We start from the raw sequence: 14986 nt of genomic DNA, 5'->3' as shown, positions 1-14986 counted from the left end.
GAAAACAGTAAAAAGGAATATATACGAAAATTCTCAGATGAAAGGCAAGGGGTCATTTACTCATTTTTGGTGGAGGGGGTGTGTGAAAATGTTTTTTTGCTGTTAAGATGGCTGCCCACAAAGAATGATACAATATTATTTGTGAGGACATCTTATTTCCAAGAATTTTTCTATAGTGATCTACATCAAGTTTGTCCCTAAAAGAAAATATTCTAGGCCACTGTGGTATATTCCCAATAAAGAAGGTGATTTGTGAATAGACTCACTGTACTTGCTTCATGCTGACACAGCAAAGTTGAACATAAAGTTAAAAACTGTGAAGTGGATAAAAAGAGAACAGAATTTTCTCTGCTAGAGACTCAAACCTATCCCTGTCTTGGTCGTTTCTTTCCTTCTCTCTTCTGTCCTGTGACTTCCAGTTTCTCTCACCTGCCCACATGTAAGTCTCCAAAGAAAACCCTTCCTTTCTCCAAGAGGCTGCAAGCTTGCCTTTGCTAAAAGCCCTCCTATTTCTGTTCCTTCAGGGAGAAGAAAAGGGGGGAGGCAGGAGGAATAATAGACTGTAGCAATGGTTGAGTCATAAAAAAACTTCCAGAGTGTTCAATTTACCCTAAGCTAAAATCAATGGAAAATTTTAAAGTCACTTATTTCAACCCTTGGGACATTTCTTAATGTCTCCTATCTAAGTCCCTATAATGAACAGGACTAAACCTACTGGCCTCAGCCTCTGGAGGCTGCATTTATACGGTATCTAAGGTCTATTCCAGTTGAAAAGTCCAGGATGCTACAATTTATACAATCAGAGTAGAAAGGAAGACAACATCCCTGATCCCTTCAAGTCCAGCCCATGTGCCCCTCTGAGTTCTCACAGCATTCTGTGGTTAACCCTATTCTAAGCACCTGTCACACTGCAGTGTCATGGCCTATGTACAATACATGGCTAGATTCACAGCTATTTTCCCATCTTGACTATTTATCTTTGAATCCACAGTGGTACCTGGTGTAATGTGTCTGAAGTGGGAGTGTATGAATGACCATGCTTAAAGCTTACACCTTTGAAAGTTACCAACTGTTTCTAACAAGACCAGCACTCTGAAATCTACCAGGAAGGAATGCTTTTCCTTTTCAAACAATTCTAAACCAGAAACTAACTCATTTATATGAACAATAAACTCCATTAAAAATAATAATGTGCTCCCTCGATTAGCAGTAGCCAGCTAGACTGAACTGACACATAGTTCAAGTCTGTAAGTCAGATAAGGGTTAGAATGATGCTTGTTTTTGTACTATTATCTCCTTTTTATACAACAGAAAACTTAGGCTCTGAAGTAATTTTTTTTTCCTAAGAGGCACCTGAGTACTATGCAAGTTATTTAAACTCTCTGAATCTTTTTCCTCATTTGTAAATTAAGGGTGATAAAAAAATACACTAATTTCATACGTTGTTGTAAGGGATCTTCATTTTGATTGATAAGAAACCTGAAGGTCCAAGAGGTTTAGTAACTTGCAACAGTCCTGCAGACAACACTTGGCCAGCTGATGACCTGGCTCTCAGGCTCTGGCCTCTGGCCTCATCGCACATGAGAAGCAGGTCTAAGGCTTTAAGCTTTTAAACACAATTTTAGAGAAGCTTGACCTTCAAGTTGGATGAGAGCTATTTTGTAACGTTCTAGAATCCAAACCATCTTTTGGAAGATTGTCTTAAATGTCCTCTACACACAATTATCTTTGTAAAATGCAACAATGTGCACTTAGGAGATTCTCACCTATGTTACGCAAATTCTCTTCAGAAGAAACAGTGACTTCAAGGCCTCCTTCTTCCTGGAAGGACACGGTCATGCTGCTACCATCTCCTGTTTTCTCAGCAGGCGCTGGAGCGCTCCACTTGCCACTGCGATCACTCCTGATAGCCAAGTCCTGCTTGCACTTAGGAGCCGAGAGAGCTACAGCATAGGCAGCAGGAAGAACTGTCATGTGAGAAGGAGCAACTTCTGATTCTTGGCCATTGATACACTCAGTGGTGGTTTTCAAGTTGCCCTCAGGCCCCTGCTGATCATCAGATTTTTTAGCACCAGTATTTACAGCTGTCAAACAGAGCACCCTGACGGAGGAGTCGTTGGCTGCCTGCTCTGCTCCTCGAGGGTCGAGAGGCAAGTCCACACTAACCCCTGCCGGACACCTGCCTGGAGTGCTGTCCCCCGACGTCCCTGCCTCAGGGCTTTCATCTTCTCTCTGATCTTTGCCTGCACAGTCCTTGCCAGACTTCAGTGTCTCTGGTGCACACCCAGCACCTGCAGAGAGCACGCTGACCGACACTCTGTTGTGCCCTTCCCTGGTGCCCACTGCCACCATGGGGCCCACTTCTTTTTCTCCTGTGGATGGCCCAGGATACTGACAGTTGTCCTCAGCAATTAGGCTGGGCAGAGGGGCCTCAGCCTTGCTCATCTTCGAGGCTGACAGGTCATCTTTTTCTTCAGGGTTGCCTGCAGTCAGCTGATTCTCTTCGTGCCTGTCTAGGCCAGTGGCGGCCAGCACACATTCGGCTGTGCTGGTGGAGATGATGGCAGCATCGCTCAAGTCCTCTGTTCCCACAATGGCGAGCTGATCTTCATCCTGTGGGACGGCACCCACCATGACTGCTTCACGTCCTTCTGAGGTGCTGGTGGAAATCATGGCGGTGTCACTCGTCTCCTCCGCTGGTGTGACCAAGGGATGGACTTCCTCCTGAGGGGCAGCACTGGACACTGGGCCCTCGCAGTCTTCTACCGAGCTTGTTGATATGATGGCACTCCCATCTTTCTCCTCCATGCCCAGGATGGATCGCTCATGTTCCCTTCCCACAGCCACACCACAAATGGAGGCCTCGCACTCTTCTGCAATGCTGGTGGAAATGAGGGCACACTCATCTTTCTCCTCCTTGCTGGTTGAAGCGAGGGGGCTCTCGACTTCTGCAGGTGCGCTGGGCATGGGCACATCGAAGTCATCAGCGCTCACCAAGACTGGCCCTTTAGCTCGTTCTTCAACTGCTACAACTGGCTGCTGACTCTCGGCACCTTGGATGGTTGTTGCACTGGAAATGGGCACTTCAAACTCCTCCCCTATGCTTGTGGAAATCATGGCACACTCGTCTTTCTCCTCGTTTCTAGCAGCCGGGAGTTGGCTCTCATCGCTTGACACCGCGCTGGGCATGGGGACCTCAAATTCTTCCACGTTCACTCTGGGGCCCTCCACACTTTCTTCAGTTCTCAGGGCACTTGAACGACCTTCTTCCATACCTACCATCGTGTTTAGCTGCAGGGTGAAATCATTTGTTGTACTGGTAGAAATCATCAAGCCTTTGCCTTGACTTTTGCCGCTGGCTAAACAAGCTGGGTTCATAATACTGACACTGGCTTTAGCAGCCACAAGGCCATCACAGTCTTCATTTTCCACAGAAGTGATGATACCTTCATCTGCTTTTTCATCTGGTGACGTGTGATGAGCCTTGTATTCTGGGACTGCACCGGATACAAGAGTCTCATAACTGCCCCCCACCAGGCCAGTGGAAATAGCGGTATCGTTGACGTTTTCTTTTCTGGTGAGCTGACTGTCACTGTGATCTGAAGCTGCATTAGTCATGGGACCCTCGCAACCTTCACGAACCGGAGCCGCTTCGCCCTTTCCTGCAGCTGCGCTGGTCACGCTGCTTTCCACAATCCCTTTGGCACTGGAGCAGATCTCTACATCTTTAATGGCCTTCTCGGCACCACTCATGCTATCAACATTACTCTCATTTGCATTCGGGATGGCAGCCCCGGCCTCGGCTTCCACATGCCCCACTGCAGTGCCAATCCGACCATCCCCTTCTTCTGCACTTTCACAAATGGACACCCCTTCACCTTCTTCTTCAATCCCTGTGCATGTTGATGCGTGCCCGATCTCATTTCCTCTTCCAGTACTGGTCACGACACCCTCCCCTTCGTCATCTTCCTCCTTCGCGCCTGTGCTGGTCACGATGTCTTCGTCATCGCATGGACCAGCAGCGACTAATGGTATGTTGGTGACGTCTTTGGCAACTGTGCTGTCCATTGCACTCTCTCCATTTTCTTCTGATTCGGAACTTAGAGCAAAGCCTTCGCTGCTCTCTTCTGAACCTGTGCAACTTGCCGGCCCCTCCCCATCTTCCTCTGTTATCCCCGTGCTGGTGACCGCGCTTTCACCTTCTGGGCCGTCATTCACAGACCCGCCTCCCTCCTGGGTGGGACTGGTTCCCGCTGGCGTGTCATTATCTACTGGGACCTCAGGGGCCCCTGTAACCCTCCGCTCCTCCTGTGGCCCTGCACCAGCTACTGAGCACATGACGAAGCTATCACTTCTCTGTTCTGCTCCTGTACACGTCACAGTCCCCTCAGTTTCCTTCTTGGGGCCCATTCTCATCATATTTCTCTGGAATCCATCCACCTCTTCACTGCTTAGGGACCCTTCTCTGATTTCTGTGCCAGCACTTGTTACCGCTCCATCACTTTCAACCTCGCTAATAAAAGTAACAGCTCCCTCCACGAGTCCTGAGTCCCCACTTGAAGAACCATCACACTTCCCCTCGGAGCCTGCACTGGTCACAGCGTCATCCTTCTCTTCGGGTGCTGCGCTATTGATGTCGCCTTTGGTGGTCCCCATGGGAGCCGTCACTGGGTCAGCCACTCTTTCTTCTGGCTCGGCCACAGCGCACTCCCCACTTTCTCCTTCCTTGGTGCTTGTGAGGAAAGTTTCACTTTCAGCAAATCCTTCTGTGACAATGCCCCCACCCTCCTCTGCTGCAGCAAAGATGGTGCCTTCCCTGGCTTCCAGCCCAACGTGAAGACAGTGCTTTCTGGAGTGCACACCCATTGTGAGGCCTTCATCTGCCTCGATGCTTGTGCAAGGCAGGGCCACCCTGCCCTCTGCTGTCTCTGCAGACGTGGTTGTGGCATCCCCCGCCTTCACTGGGTTTAGGGGAACACCTCTGTCCTTCCCTTCAGTACTGGTGGCAATGGAAGTCTTTTCTGCTCTACCAGACCTGGCTGTTGCAGTCTCAGCTTTCCGGCTCCTCTGGTATAAAACAGAGGATGCAGTGTTGCTTTCAGCACTGGTGTCCACCTCACTGTTTTCATTCCTTCTGTCAGCATCAGTTGGCAAGTTTTCTATTTCACCTGGGCCTCTACTATGCTTAAGTCCAACAGTTTCAGCATCTTTTTCCGTACTCACACCTACCACCTGATTAACAGCAATGCCATCCTTTTGGCCATTTTCTACAGAAGCCTTAATTGTCTGCTTTGAACTCAAGTTACTTCCTTTCCCAGCCACGTCCATTGAACCACCTTCTTTGATAACATTCTCATTTTCCATAGTCATGTCTGTTAACTCACTACCAAGAGGCATGTTTACTTTTCCTTGCTTGCTGTGGAGTACAGTGGCCTGGGAACCTTCTGGAATGTGTCTTTTGTTATCCATGCTTGCTTTTGCTGGTTTATCTACTGTGGAAACTGCATCACCTTCTTTGCTGTCACTTGTCCTAGGGACTTCTGATTCCCTAACGGTCAAGCTTTGGTTAGGGATTTCAGAGTGGTCCACAAGCAAGGTGCTGGCTGTGCCACCTTCTGAAACAGTTCTTTTGTCAACTGAAGGAGTTACACCTGAATCATGAGATTGTTTCTGAGGCACAGCAGTCACAGAACTTAATGACAGGGAGGAGTCTACATTTGTGGAATGTTCAAGAGCAGTATCTCCTTGAGCAACACGTTCCTCAGTGGGTCTGGTGGTGTTTTTCAAATTCTTTTGCGCCCTGTCGCTTTCTGACAGAGCACGAGGTAACAATCGATGACTTGTTTCAGAGTCTACATTCATTTCATGAGTTCCTTGTTGAGTGGGCTCTTTCTCCCCGGGATGCGGTTTGGACACAGCACCTTGGAGATGCACTTTCTTGGTCAGGGTGCTTTTATGGTCAGCGTGCTTTTCAGAATTACCAACAGTTCCTGTTCCACGTCCTGATTTACAGGCTGGAGCTGCTGTTTTTGAATCTACTATGGAAGTTCGTAACTCATCCTTTAGAACTGTAGTGGTTTTTTGTTTTGTAATATTTTCTGAGTCAATGTCTTGCTGAGAACTACTGCTTCTGATGTTTTGGGTTTTTGGTACTTCCAATGCATTTTCCATGGCTGGCTCCAGATCAATTTCCATTGGCTCTTGTTCGGGCATCAAGGCAGGATCACTGCTTTTTTTGGGTCTCTGAAGGGAGGAACTACTGGGAGTGCCCAAAGGGTTTGCTGCTGGTTTTTCTTCTCCTTTGGTCATTTCTTGGGATAAGCTTCCTCTTCGATTTTCACACAACCTTCTGCTTAATTTCTTTTCCACGACTGAACTGTTTCCTCTGGGCTTTTCATGACTGCTGTCAACTTCCTTACCATCCTTATCCTCTGATTTATTTTCTTCCTTCTTTTTCACGTCCTTACTACTATGCTTTAAGCTCCTGCTTTTGTGCCCATCTGATAACTTTCTCTCAAGTCTGGCAGAGCTCGACTCTTTATCACCCTTGTGCTTCTCCTTTGCTAGTGGTAACTTCGCTCTGTGACTGGACTCTCTCTGTGCACCGTGTGTTGAAGAGGCAGTGCTCTCTGATGCAGGTTCCATACCACTTTCCTCAGAAGGTCTGTCTTCAACTCTAGACTTCCGCAGCCTATCTGGGTCACTTTCTTCTGTGTTCTTCTCCTTATCTGGTTTTGAAGTGGTCACCTGTTTCGTGACATTTTCTTGTGATTCTGTTTCAACTGCTTTTAACTGTTTGCCTTGGCTTTTGGATTTAGACTTTAACACAAGTTTCTCTTCTAACAAGCTCTTGGTTCTTCGCTTCTCCTTGTGAACAACGTCTTCTGCTTTTGAATTACTATCTACATTAGTCGAGTCCGTATCACATTTATCCTCTGAGTAACTTTCACTTCTTCTCTGTAATGTGCTTCCATGTTGCCTGGAACTCAGAGAATCTTTCTGAATTTTAGAATCACTTGATCTTCTTGATTTGTGCTCTGCCTTAGTTTTGTCAGCTGACCCGTGTCTCTCTTTTCTGTTGTTTTCTTTACGAACATTCTCATCAGTTTTTATAATATATTCAGAAACTGGTTTACCATCTTTGCCCAAAATTGATAATTTCCTTTCATTCCTATGTTTACTTTTTCGTTCAGCTTTATCATCTGAAGAAAGCCTTGTTTGTTGACTTGGCTTCTGAATATTTTCATCAACTTTCAAGCCTTTCTCAGAAGAGTGAAGCTCAGTCTCATCACCTGTTTTATGTGTACTGTCACCTTTATACTTGTGTTTTGTAGACAGTTTGTCTTCTGACAAAGTTTTCTCTTTTTCAGGCTTGTCCTTGGAGGATTTTGTCTCTTTCTTAGGCAGGCTTCTCAAGTATGGTGTTTCAGACTCATCCCTCTTTAGATGCTTTTCATTTTTAAGTGTGCATTTCTGTTTCTGGGGTTCTTCTGTGCCACTTTCTGACCGTTCCACTGGCCTCTTCCCATCTCTCATGTCAGTCTCTTCCTGCACTCCTTCCACCACAACAGGGGTTGAGGTCCGTCTTTTATGTTCCCTTTCTATTTTGGATTCATTTTTGTTTTCATCAGCTGAATGCAAAGACTCTGAAAGTCTCCGAGCAGGTTTACTTGGTTCACTCTTTGCATGAATGTGCTTCAAATCCTTTGAAGAAGATACTTTTTCCTTTTCACAATGCTGTAAGAAAATAAAAGTTAAAATGTAAGAAATACTAACATTAACTTTTATATTCACATCTAACATTTGGGTGCATATAGTACATTGAGTGCTGTCACATGTTACACCTTACTCATTTAACCTTTGCCAGCAGCCAGTAGATATTGTTAACTTCATTCTATGCATCAGGAACCTGAAACTCAGCATGATTCAATAACTTGACACCTAGCAATGAGTTCAGATGATTTCATTCTGAGTCTAGTACCCTTCCCACTACATTGCAGCATCTTTTTAGAGAGTAGTTCTTTCTCCTGAGATAGGTCCATGCATTTAGGAGGCCTTCTTAAACTCTAAGTTGCCAAAGCTCACTAATGCCCAGTGGTCATTAATAAATATAAGCTGAAAGAATGACAAAGCAATGTTCTTTTTAGTCCAAAAGCTGAAAACCTAATGAAGCCAATTTAAAAATTTTGCAATGAAATAAAAGTTTCTTATATTTTAATTTAGAAACCCAAATTATTTATAGGAACTCCATGAATTTAGGTTACCTGTAAGACAAGCTACTTAGGAAGCTTCAAATGCACACAATAACTCATGGTAATAATAATGTTATATATAATGTATGTATACATTGATGTATCCAAGGGAAGATACTAATAGACCAAAACATCCAAACTTTCCTCCCTATCCCACAGTACAGCTCTGAAGGGATTAATGTTAATGACTAAGCACACTCTAATAAAGACTCATGGACTAGCTATAATTATTCTTATTCAAATAATGGGCTGAAGTACTCAGAAAGCCCTCTGTGTCTCTGGGTCAGTTTATCACTGCATCTTTTTACATTTTAGCAACTACTAATATTGGGATCAACATCTTAAAAAAATACTTTAAAATTAAACTCCTCAAAGAAAGTACAGGGATTTCATCAACCTAATTTTACAGTAAGTTCTAACCAATTAATGTGAATAAAATTTTATGAGATTTTTCACAGAAATTTCTCATAAAATAAAGTTAAATATTTTAAAGATATGCCATTAGAATATCAGGATATACTTACAAATATGCCTCTAATTTCTGGATAAAGACATCAAGAACATTTACTGGCTATGAATAAATAATTACTAAACCATTGTTTCCCTTACAAGTGTTAAGATAGTTCAGCTAGAGTTATAAATATGGCAGTATACATAAACATTAAACCCAGTGAAAACAAAAGTTTATCTCAAGAAAATAAGGCAAAAAGGAGAAGAAATGTACTTATTGAACATTTTGGGGGTAGTTTTATGTACATATTTTTACTATTTAAAATGATCACATCTTAGAAACAATCTAAGTGCTCAACTAAGAGGAAATGCTTAAATTATGGTATTCAATATAATATTGTACAATCAAATATTATAATTAGGAAGTCACAGCATACAATGAGCAAAGAGGGAACATTAAAAACACTTTGCAGGGCTTCCCTGGTGGCGCAGTGGTTGAGAGTCCGCCTGCCGATGCAGGGGACATGGGTTCATGTCCCAGTCCAGGAGGATCCCACATGCCGCGGAGCAGCTGGGCCCATGAGCCATGGCCGCTAGGCCTGCGCGTCCAGAGCCTGTGCTCCGCAGTGGGAGAGGCTGCAACAGTGACAGACCCACGTACCACAAAAAAACCCCCAAAAAAACAAAAACACTTTGCAAGATTACATCTATCTACAAAATTATGAACATATGTTGATGAGAATGGAAGAGAATAGAACAGACAATCTATTTGTAGAGGGATTTTAGCTTTTTTCCCTTTTCTTTTTCATTATTATTCTTGGCAATTTTATTATTGCCAATATAGGAAATAAGAAGTGGGGAAGTTGGGGGAAGGGAAGGGAGTAGAAAAGTAGCTATTATCCAGATAAAAGATCATAAGAATCAACTTGCCAAAATGAGGACTTCAGGCCGTAATAGGATGGGGGTGTTAGAATGCTGAATGTGATGGATTTTTTATTCAACTTGGAAAAAATCAGATTGTATTCTAAGTTTTACTACAAAGGACTGAATGGCGTATATCTAACAAAAGAACAGTTAAAATGGGGTTTTATTAATTAAGACACACCTCACTTGTTTTGAGGGTTTCTTTGGAATCTTCTTCAGATTGCTGTTTCTTTTTAGAATTCTCGTCAACATTCCTAGGTGGGGGAAAAAATGCAATATGAAAGATGGAAGAGATATGGGAACATATGTATATGTGTAACTGATTGACTTTGTTATAAAGCAGAAACTAACACACCATTGTAAAGCAATTATACTCCAATAAAGATGTTAAAAAAAAAAGTGAAATATGAACTCTGAATCAAATATCAGAATTTCTCAGGAAGATTAAAAAAAAAACCTTAGCTTTTCTTTACTATAAACATTTAATTTGTACATAGAGACTTGTGAATTTCAATTTAAATCCTATTCTTGGTCAACAGTGAAGAACTCAATCCCAAATGTGACATGGAACACTCTTGGCCCTATAGGAAAGTATTCTTGAAACAAAATTTCCTGAATGTTGCTTGAAGATGAATATGATATGGGCTACAATTTCATTTTGAAAGTCTTATCTTTTGAATAAACAGGGTAGTTTTATTTATTCAGAACGACAGGAATGAGGTCTATAAGAAAAATGAGATGTAACTCCTCCCACTGAGTTCTGCAAATGATTGATTCAGCTATCTTCAAGTTTAAGATAAATTTATATAACTGCATCACAATGGAACAGCAAAGTTATAGCCCATGGCTAGACAGCCACTCTCAATCTCTTCAGCTTTGTAATTCTTATAGAATTAATCATGATAATGCAGTGCTAAAAAAAATTTTGGCTTGGACCTCTGGTTTATGGGGAGAAGCATGAGATTCTGGTGAAGTGAACTGCCTGGAAAGTCTGGAGAATGGAAGCAGTCACTGTCAGTAAGAGGTAACTGAAGGCTTCCCTGGTGGCGCAATGGTTGAGAGTCCGCCTGCCAATGCAGGGGACACGGGTTCGTGCCCCGGTCCAGAAAGATCCCACATGCCACGGAGCGGCTGGGCCCATGAGCCATGGCCGCTGAGCCTGCACGTCCGGAGCCTGTGCTCCGCAACGGGAGAGGCCACAACAGTGAGAGGCCCGTGTACCACAAAAAAAAAAAAAAAAAGAGGTAACTGAAGGTCCAGAATAGGGATACTTCCTGAGTACTTCTAGAGCGTCTATAAAACTCTCTGAAATTCTAGGGCAACTGTGTGCTTATGCATGTGCATTTTTCTGGGCAAAGAGCCCATAGCTTCCGTCAGATTATCTAAAAAGTCTGCCCCCTCAAAAGATTAGTATACACTACTTTGAAACATTATAGATATTAATACAATGAATTATGATACTGAAAAGGAAACCCTAAGGTCTTTCATAAACATGAAATAACATACACATTAAAGGTCTCACTCTTTACTGTCATTTTCAAAGCCTCTCTTCTGAAAGCATGACGAGAGAATGTTACAGTGGGAATGTGGCCAGATAAAATATGTACCTGGAATCCTTTTTTCTCTTTTTGCTTAAGGCTACCTTTTTCTCTAAAACTTTCCGTTCTTTAAGGACTTCTTTACTTCGGGGGGCTTTGGGTTCCAAACTCTTTGTTGATGATTCTTCTAAGTCCACACTACTTTTGCCTGGGAAAGAAGCAATCAATAAACTGTACCTCACAACAGAGTTTTAAAAACAGTGTAATATTTATTTTTCATTAAGGTTTTCTAATCACTGTAAAAATGCAAAATGGCTTTAATATCTCTAAGCTGTGTTAGAATAAAAATAATTTTTTAGATGGAGAAGTCGTATTTTTTATTTCAAATGTTCATATATGTATATCTGTGTATTTTATATCACACAAGATCAGTGTCCAGAGGAAGTTCAATTTTATTCAATGAAATATTCCAGATAAATGTTTGACATTTTGGTTAACATAAAGTGTAGATGAATTCCATTATTATCACTGCAAGGCTTGAGGACTCACAGGTTAACAATAAATTTTCCAGTGATAATTCATTCCACCATCACTGGAGAATAAATTGCTAACATGTGAGGTGTATTATCTGGTATGTGATAGAATGTTTACTTTAGATACAGAAATATAATTTAAAAAGTGATGAAACACATTAGATTAAAAAGGAAATCTTCCATACTTTAAAACACATAATTTAAAAAAGTGAAGTTTTTTTGAGATATGATTATAAAATAAAATGATCAAAATTATATCTCATAAGTTATATTAATAGCTACAAAATAATGGAGTATATAAGGTAGTTTAGAATATTAAAAGTTAACATCTCCCATACCTTGATTCTTAGCTTTTGAAGACTTTGTCTTTTCTGCTTTCTGTTTTCGTTTTTCCTCAAGTTTCTCTCTATTAATTTGCCTTCTTAAAAGCCTCTCTTCTTTTTCTTTAGCCTAAAACCACAAAATATTCATAATTATCCTAACAGATTATCAGGCAAAAGCAAAAACACTTTGGGGAAAAAAGCACACTTGCCCTTCAGATGTTCTTACAAATTAATGGGCTCTGCAAAAGTGTGTATTTCCTACTATATACATATGTGCGTATGTGCATGTGCATGTGTTTCAATCTGGATGTTACCAGAGGAATAAAAGAGAGAGAAGTTAAACTTTTCCATTACTCTTAAAGAATACCGTCAATTTAAAGGTATCATTTTGGGAAGTGGTGGCTTAATAAACTGCTATTTCAGTTAAAAGGATAGCTGTAAAAATATCTATGAGCATCAAGTGTAGAGGTAGGTCTCCATAATTTTTTGATTTTCTCAAAAAAGAAAGTTGAAATACAGATTCAAGTGACAGGCTAGTCCTACAACAAATGTGACCTTCTGGTCATAATCTCAGGACCCAGGTTTTAGACATGGGACTTTCTGCAGACATATTTTAAAGCCAGGGAAAATCCAGTCATTGTGTGTTACTCCACCATCTCTTTCCCACCCAGAACTCAAAGCCTCAAAGCACCAAACATCCTAAGCATAAGCGTAACTCCTTATCAACTAACCTCAAGAGATAAGCCACTATTAACATTTTGGTGCACTTCCTTCAAGTCATTTTTCATGTAGTAATATTTCCTCAATCTATGATGCACAATTTTTCATATTTTAATGTTTCTGATATCATAAGCCATCTTAAAATTGATGTACATATACAACAAGGTAGCAATTTTTTTCTCTAAAAACCTGTTAATAATAGCACATCTTAGAAGTTTTTTCAAATGCAGGAAATATGTGGATGGACTGCGCTTCCTTCTTAATATTATGTTAATGGCTGATGTCATCTCTCTTTATGGCTGGATCCATATTTGAGTCAAACATTTCGACACTGTGAAACACCTAGGTTGTTACCAGTTTTTCACTACCACGAATCATGATATGAACACCTCCATCATATGTTTATGTCTATTCTGCCTAGTTAAATGACAAGGTTCCTGAAAGTAGAACCTATATGTCACTGTTTCAAATGCTCACCAGTACCTTGTAAACAGACTAGTCAAGTTTGACAACCTGACTTAACATGTTAAAATAATGAGATCAAATCTGACTTACTATAGATTGCCGCCGTTGTTCTACAGTAAGCTCGTCATCAGAATCACTATAATACTTTGAATAAAGATATGGTTTGTGAACATAAGCATGCCGTATACTTTTTGCTTTTCCGTCACTGGGATCATTGGTTTGAGTTTTTGTTTTGTTCTGCTTGTTCTTTTCTTCGTCTGGAAGAAAGTCAATAGAAAGATCAGTGCTTCTGTCAATCAGCAATAAGATCAACATTATGCTTGATCAGCAGTAAGAGGCAAAAGTAGTATCAATGTAGTTTGAGTGTATTTGTAGGTCTGACAGGAGAAATATCAGTATCTGAACATCCAGATATTGACATTTTTAAAGGCTATAATCCATTTATTTATTTATTTATTTATTTATTTATTTATTTATTTATTTATTTATTTATTTATTTATTTATTTATTTAGGCTGCACCACATGTCATGTGGAACTTCCCCAACCAGTGATTGAATCTGTGCCCCCTGCACTGGAAATGCGGAATCTTAACCACTGGACCACCAGATAAGTCCTCTTGACTTATTAATTTTTTCCTTTCTTTCAGCTTCTCACATATCAAAAAGGCAAAGAAAAATTAGGCCTTATAGTTATTTATGTTTCTTTGACAAATAGTTAATCCTCATTTGTATGAAAATAGACTTGGTATGAATGCTTTACCAGTATTTAATTGAAAAAATTCACCTGAAGCAACACTTTAAAGTAAACTTGAGATGTTAATGATAACCTGTGATCTTTCTTTTATGGAAGAGGGAAGAATCAATAATTGGCCCTACACCAAGTATATACTAAAACCCCTCTACCTGAGGAAGGAGGATAAGTTCCCCATGGCACAGCAAGAAGTAAAGAAGTGGTACTAAGTACTCCTTAGTACTCTCAAAAGAGCCATTTTCTTACTTTTTGGATCTCATATATAGAAAATCTTGTTCTGTCCAGGAAAAAACCTTGAAAAGACCCAATAAAGGATCTAGAATTAAAATTTCCATTTGGCTACAGAAAGTGGAGTTTTAACAGGAAGACAGCATTCTTCCTACATTGGTACTCAAATGACCTCATGACGATAATTATGAAGAGTGGAGATTGCTGCTAATTCAGTTTTTTAATGGATACTAAGAAAAGAATGAAAAATGGGAGATACAGAAAAATACATCTGTGGCATTAAAACCTTCTACTTTTTCTCCCCTATGGTTTTCTCTCTAGGTATTCTATCCAAGAGCCAGCAACAAAGTTACAAGATGCTACCTACAGGCAATTGCAAATCATATTCAATATTTTTGACTTTTCAAAAGGCCATAAATAATATTTAATCATGTGGTAAAGAGCAGCATAAGGTATTGATTATAAGCCCAGACACAGGTTTGAAATGGCGCTGTCCTCACTAGTTATAACACCCTGGACGAGACACCCTGTCTTGGCAACTCTGTTTCCTCACCTGCACCTATACAATAGTGTAATAACTGAGCACAGTGCCTGGAACACACTAAGTACTTAATAAGGGTTGGCTGAAAAACAAACTATATAATAAAAGAGAGGTCTGGTCTTTCTTCTCCATTCTGGGAGGTAATCTCTAAGCCTTTGGAATGCCATGCCTGATAGGAGTGTTTTTATTTACCTAGGGTCATGGGTCAAGCCAAATTGCCCTAATAGTGTGATTTAGGGTGGAAGCATTGGGTCATGGGGT

The 14986-nt window shown here is 41.1% G+C and overlaps 1 protein-coding gene across 9 annotated transcripts in view; it reads right to left on the bottom strand.

Annotated features, from left to right (window-relative positions):
* BOD1L1 (biorientation of chromosomes in cell division 1 like 1) overlaps nucleotides 1-14986 on the bottom strand; it is a 55741-nt gene that overhangs the window by 22444 nt on the left and 18311 nt on the right. For all 9 annotated transcript variants that reach the window (XR_003432208.1, XR_003432207.1, XR_003432209.1 and 6 more), the window contains exons 6-10: nucleotides 13296-13462; nucleotides 12036-12147; nucleotides 11234-11372; nucleotides 9808-9880; nucleotides 1767-7737 (exon numbers count right to left, since the gene is read on the bottom strand). Coding sequence is in view for 5 of the 9 variants with exons in the window: in XM_027103342.1 (XP_026959143.1) it covers nucleotides 1767-7737; nucleotides 9808-9880; nucleotides 11234-11372; nucleotides 12036-12147; nucleotides 13296-13462 (6462 nt within the window). In the remaining 4 variants the exon portion in view is untranslated. The remainder of the gene's footprint in view (nucleotides 1-1766; nucleotides 7738-9807; nucleotides 9881-11233; nucleotides 11373-12035; nucleotides 12148-13295; nucleotides 13463-14986) is intronic.

The sequence above is a fragment of the Aethalodelphis obliquidens genome, unplaced genomic scaffold, assembly GCF_003676395.1.
Source record: "Aethalodelphis obliquidens isolate GAN/ISIS:26980383/991018 unplaced genomic scaffold, ASM367639v1 scaffold6, whole genome shotgun sequence".
NCBI classification, from domain to species: Eukaryota; Metazoa; Chordata; class Mammalia; order Artiodactyla; family Delphinidae; genus Aethalodelphis; species Aethalodelphis obliquidens.
The sequence above is the reverse complement of the archived record's forward strand: the minus strand, read 5'-3'. Positions and strand labels throughout refer to the sequence as shown.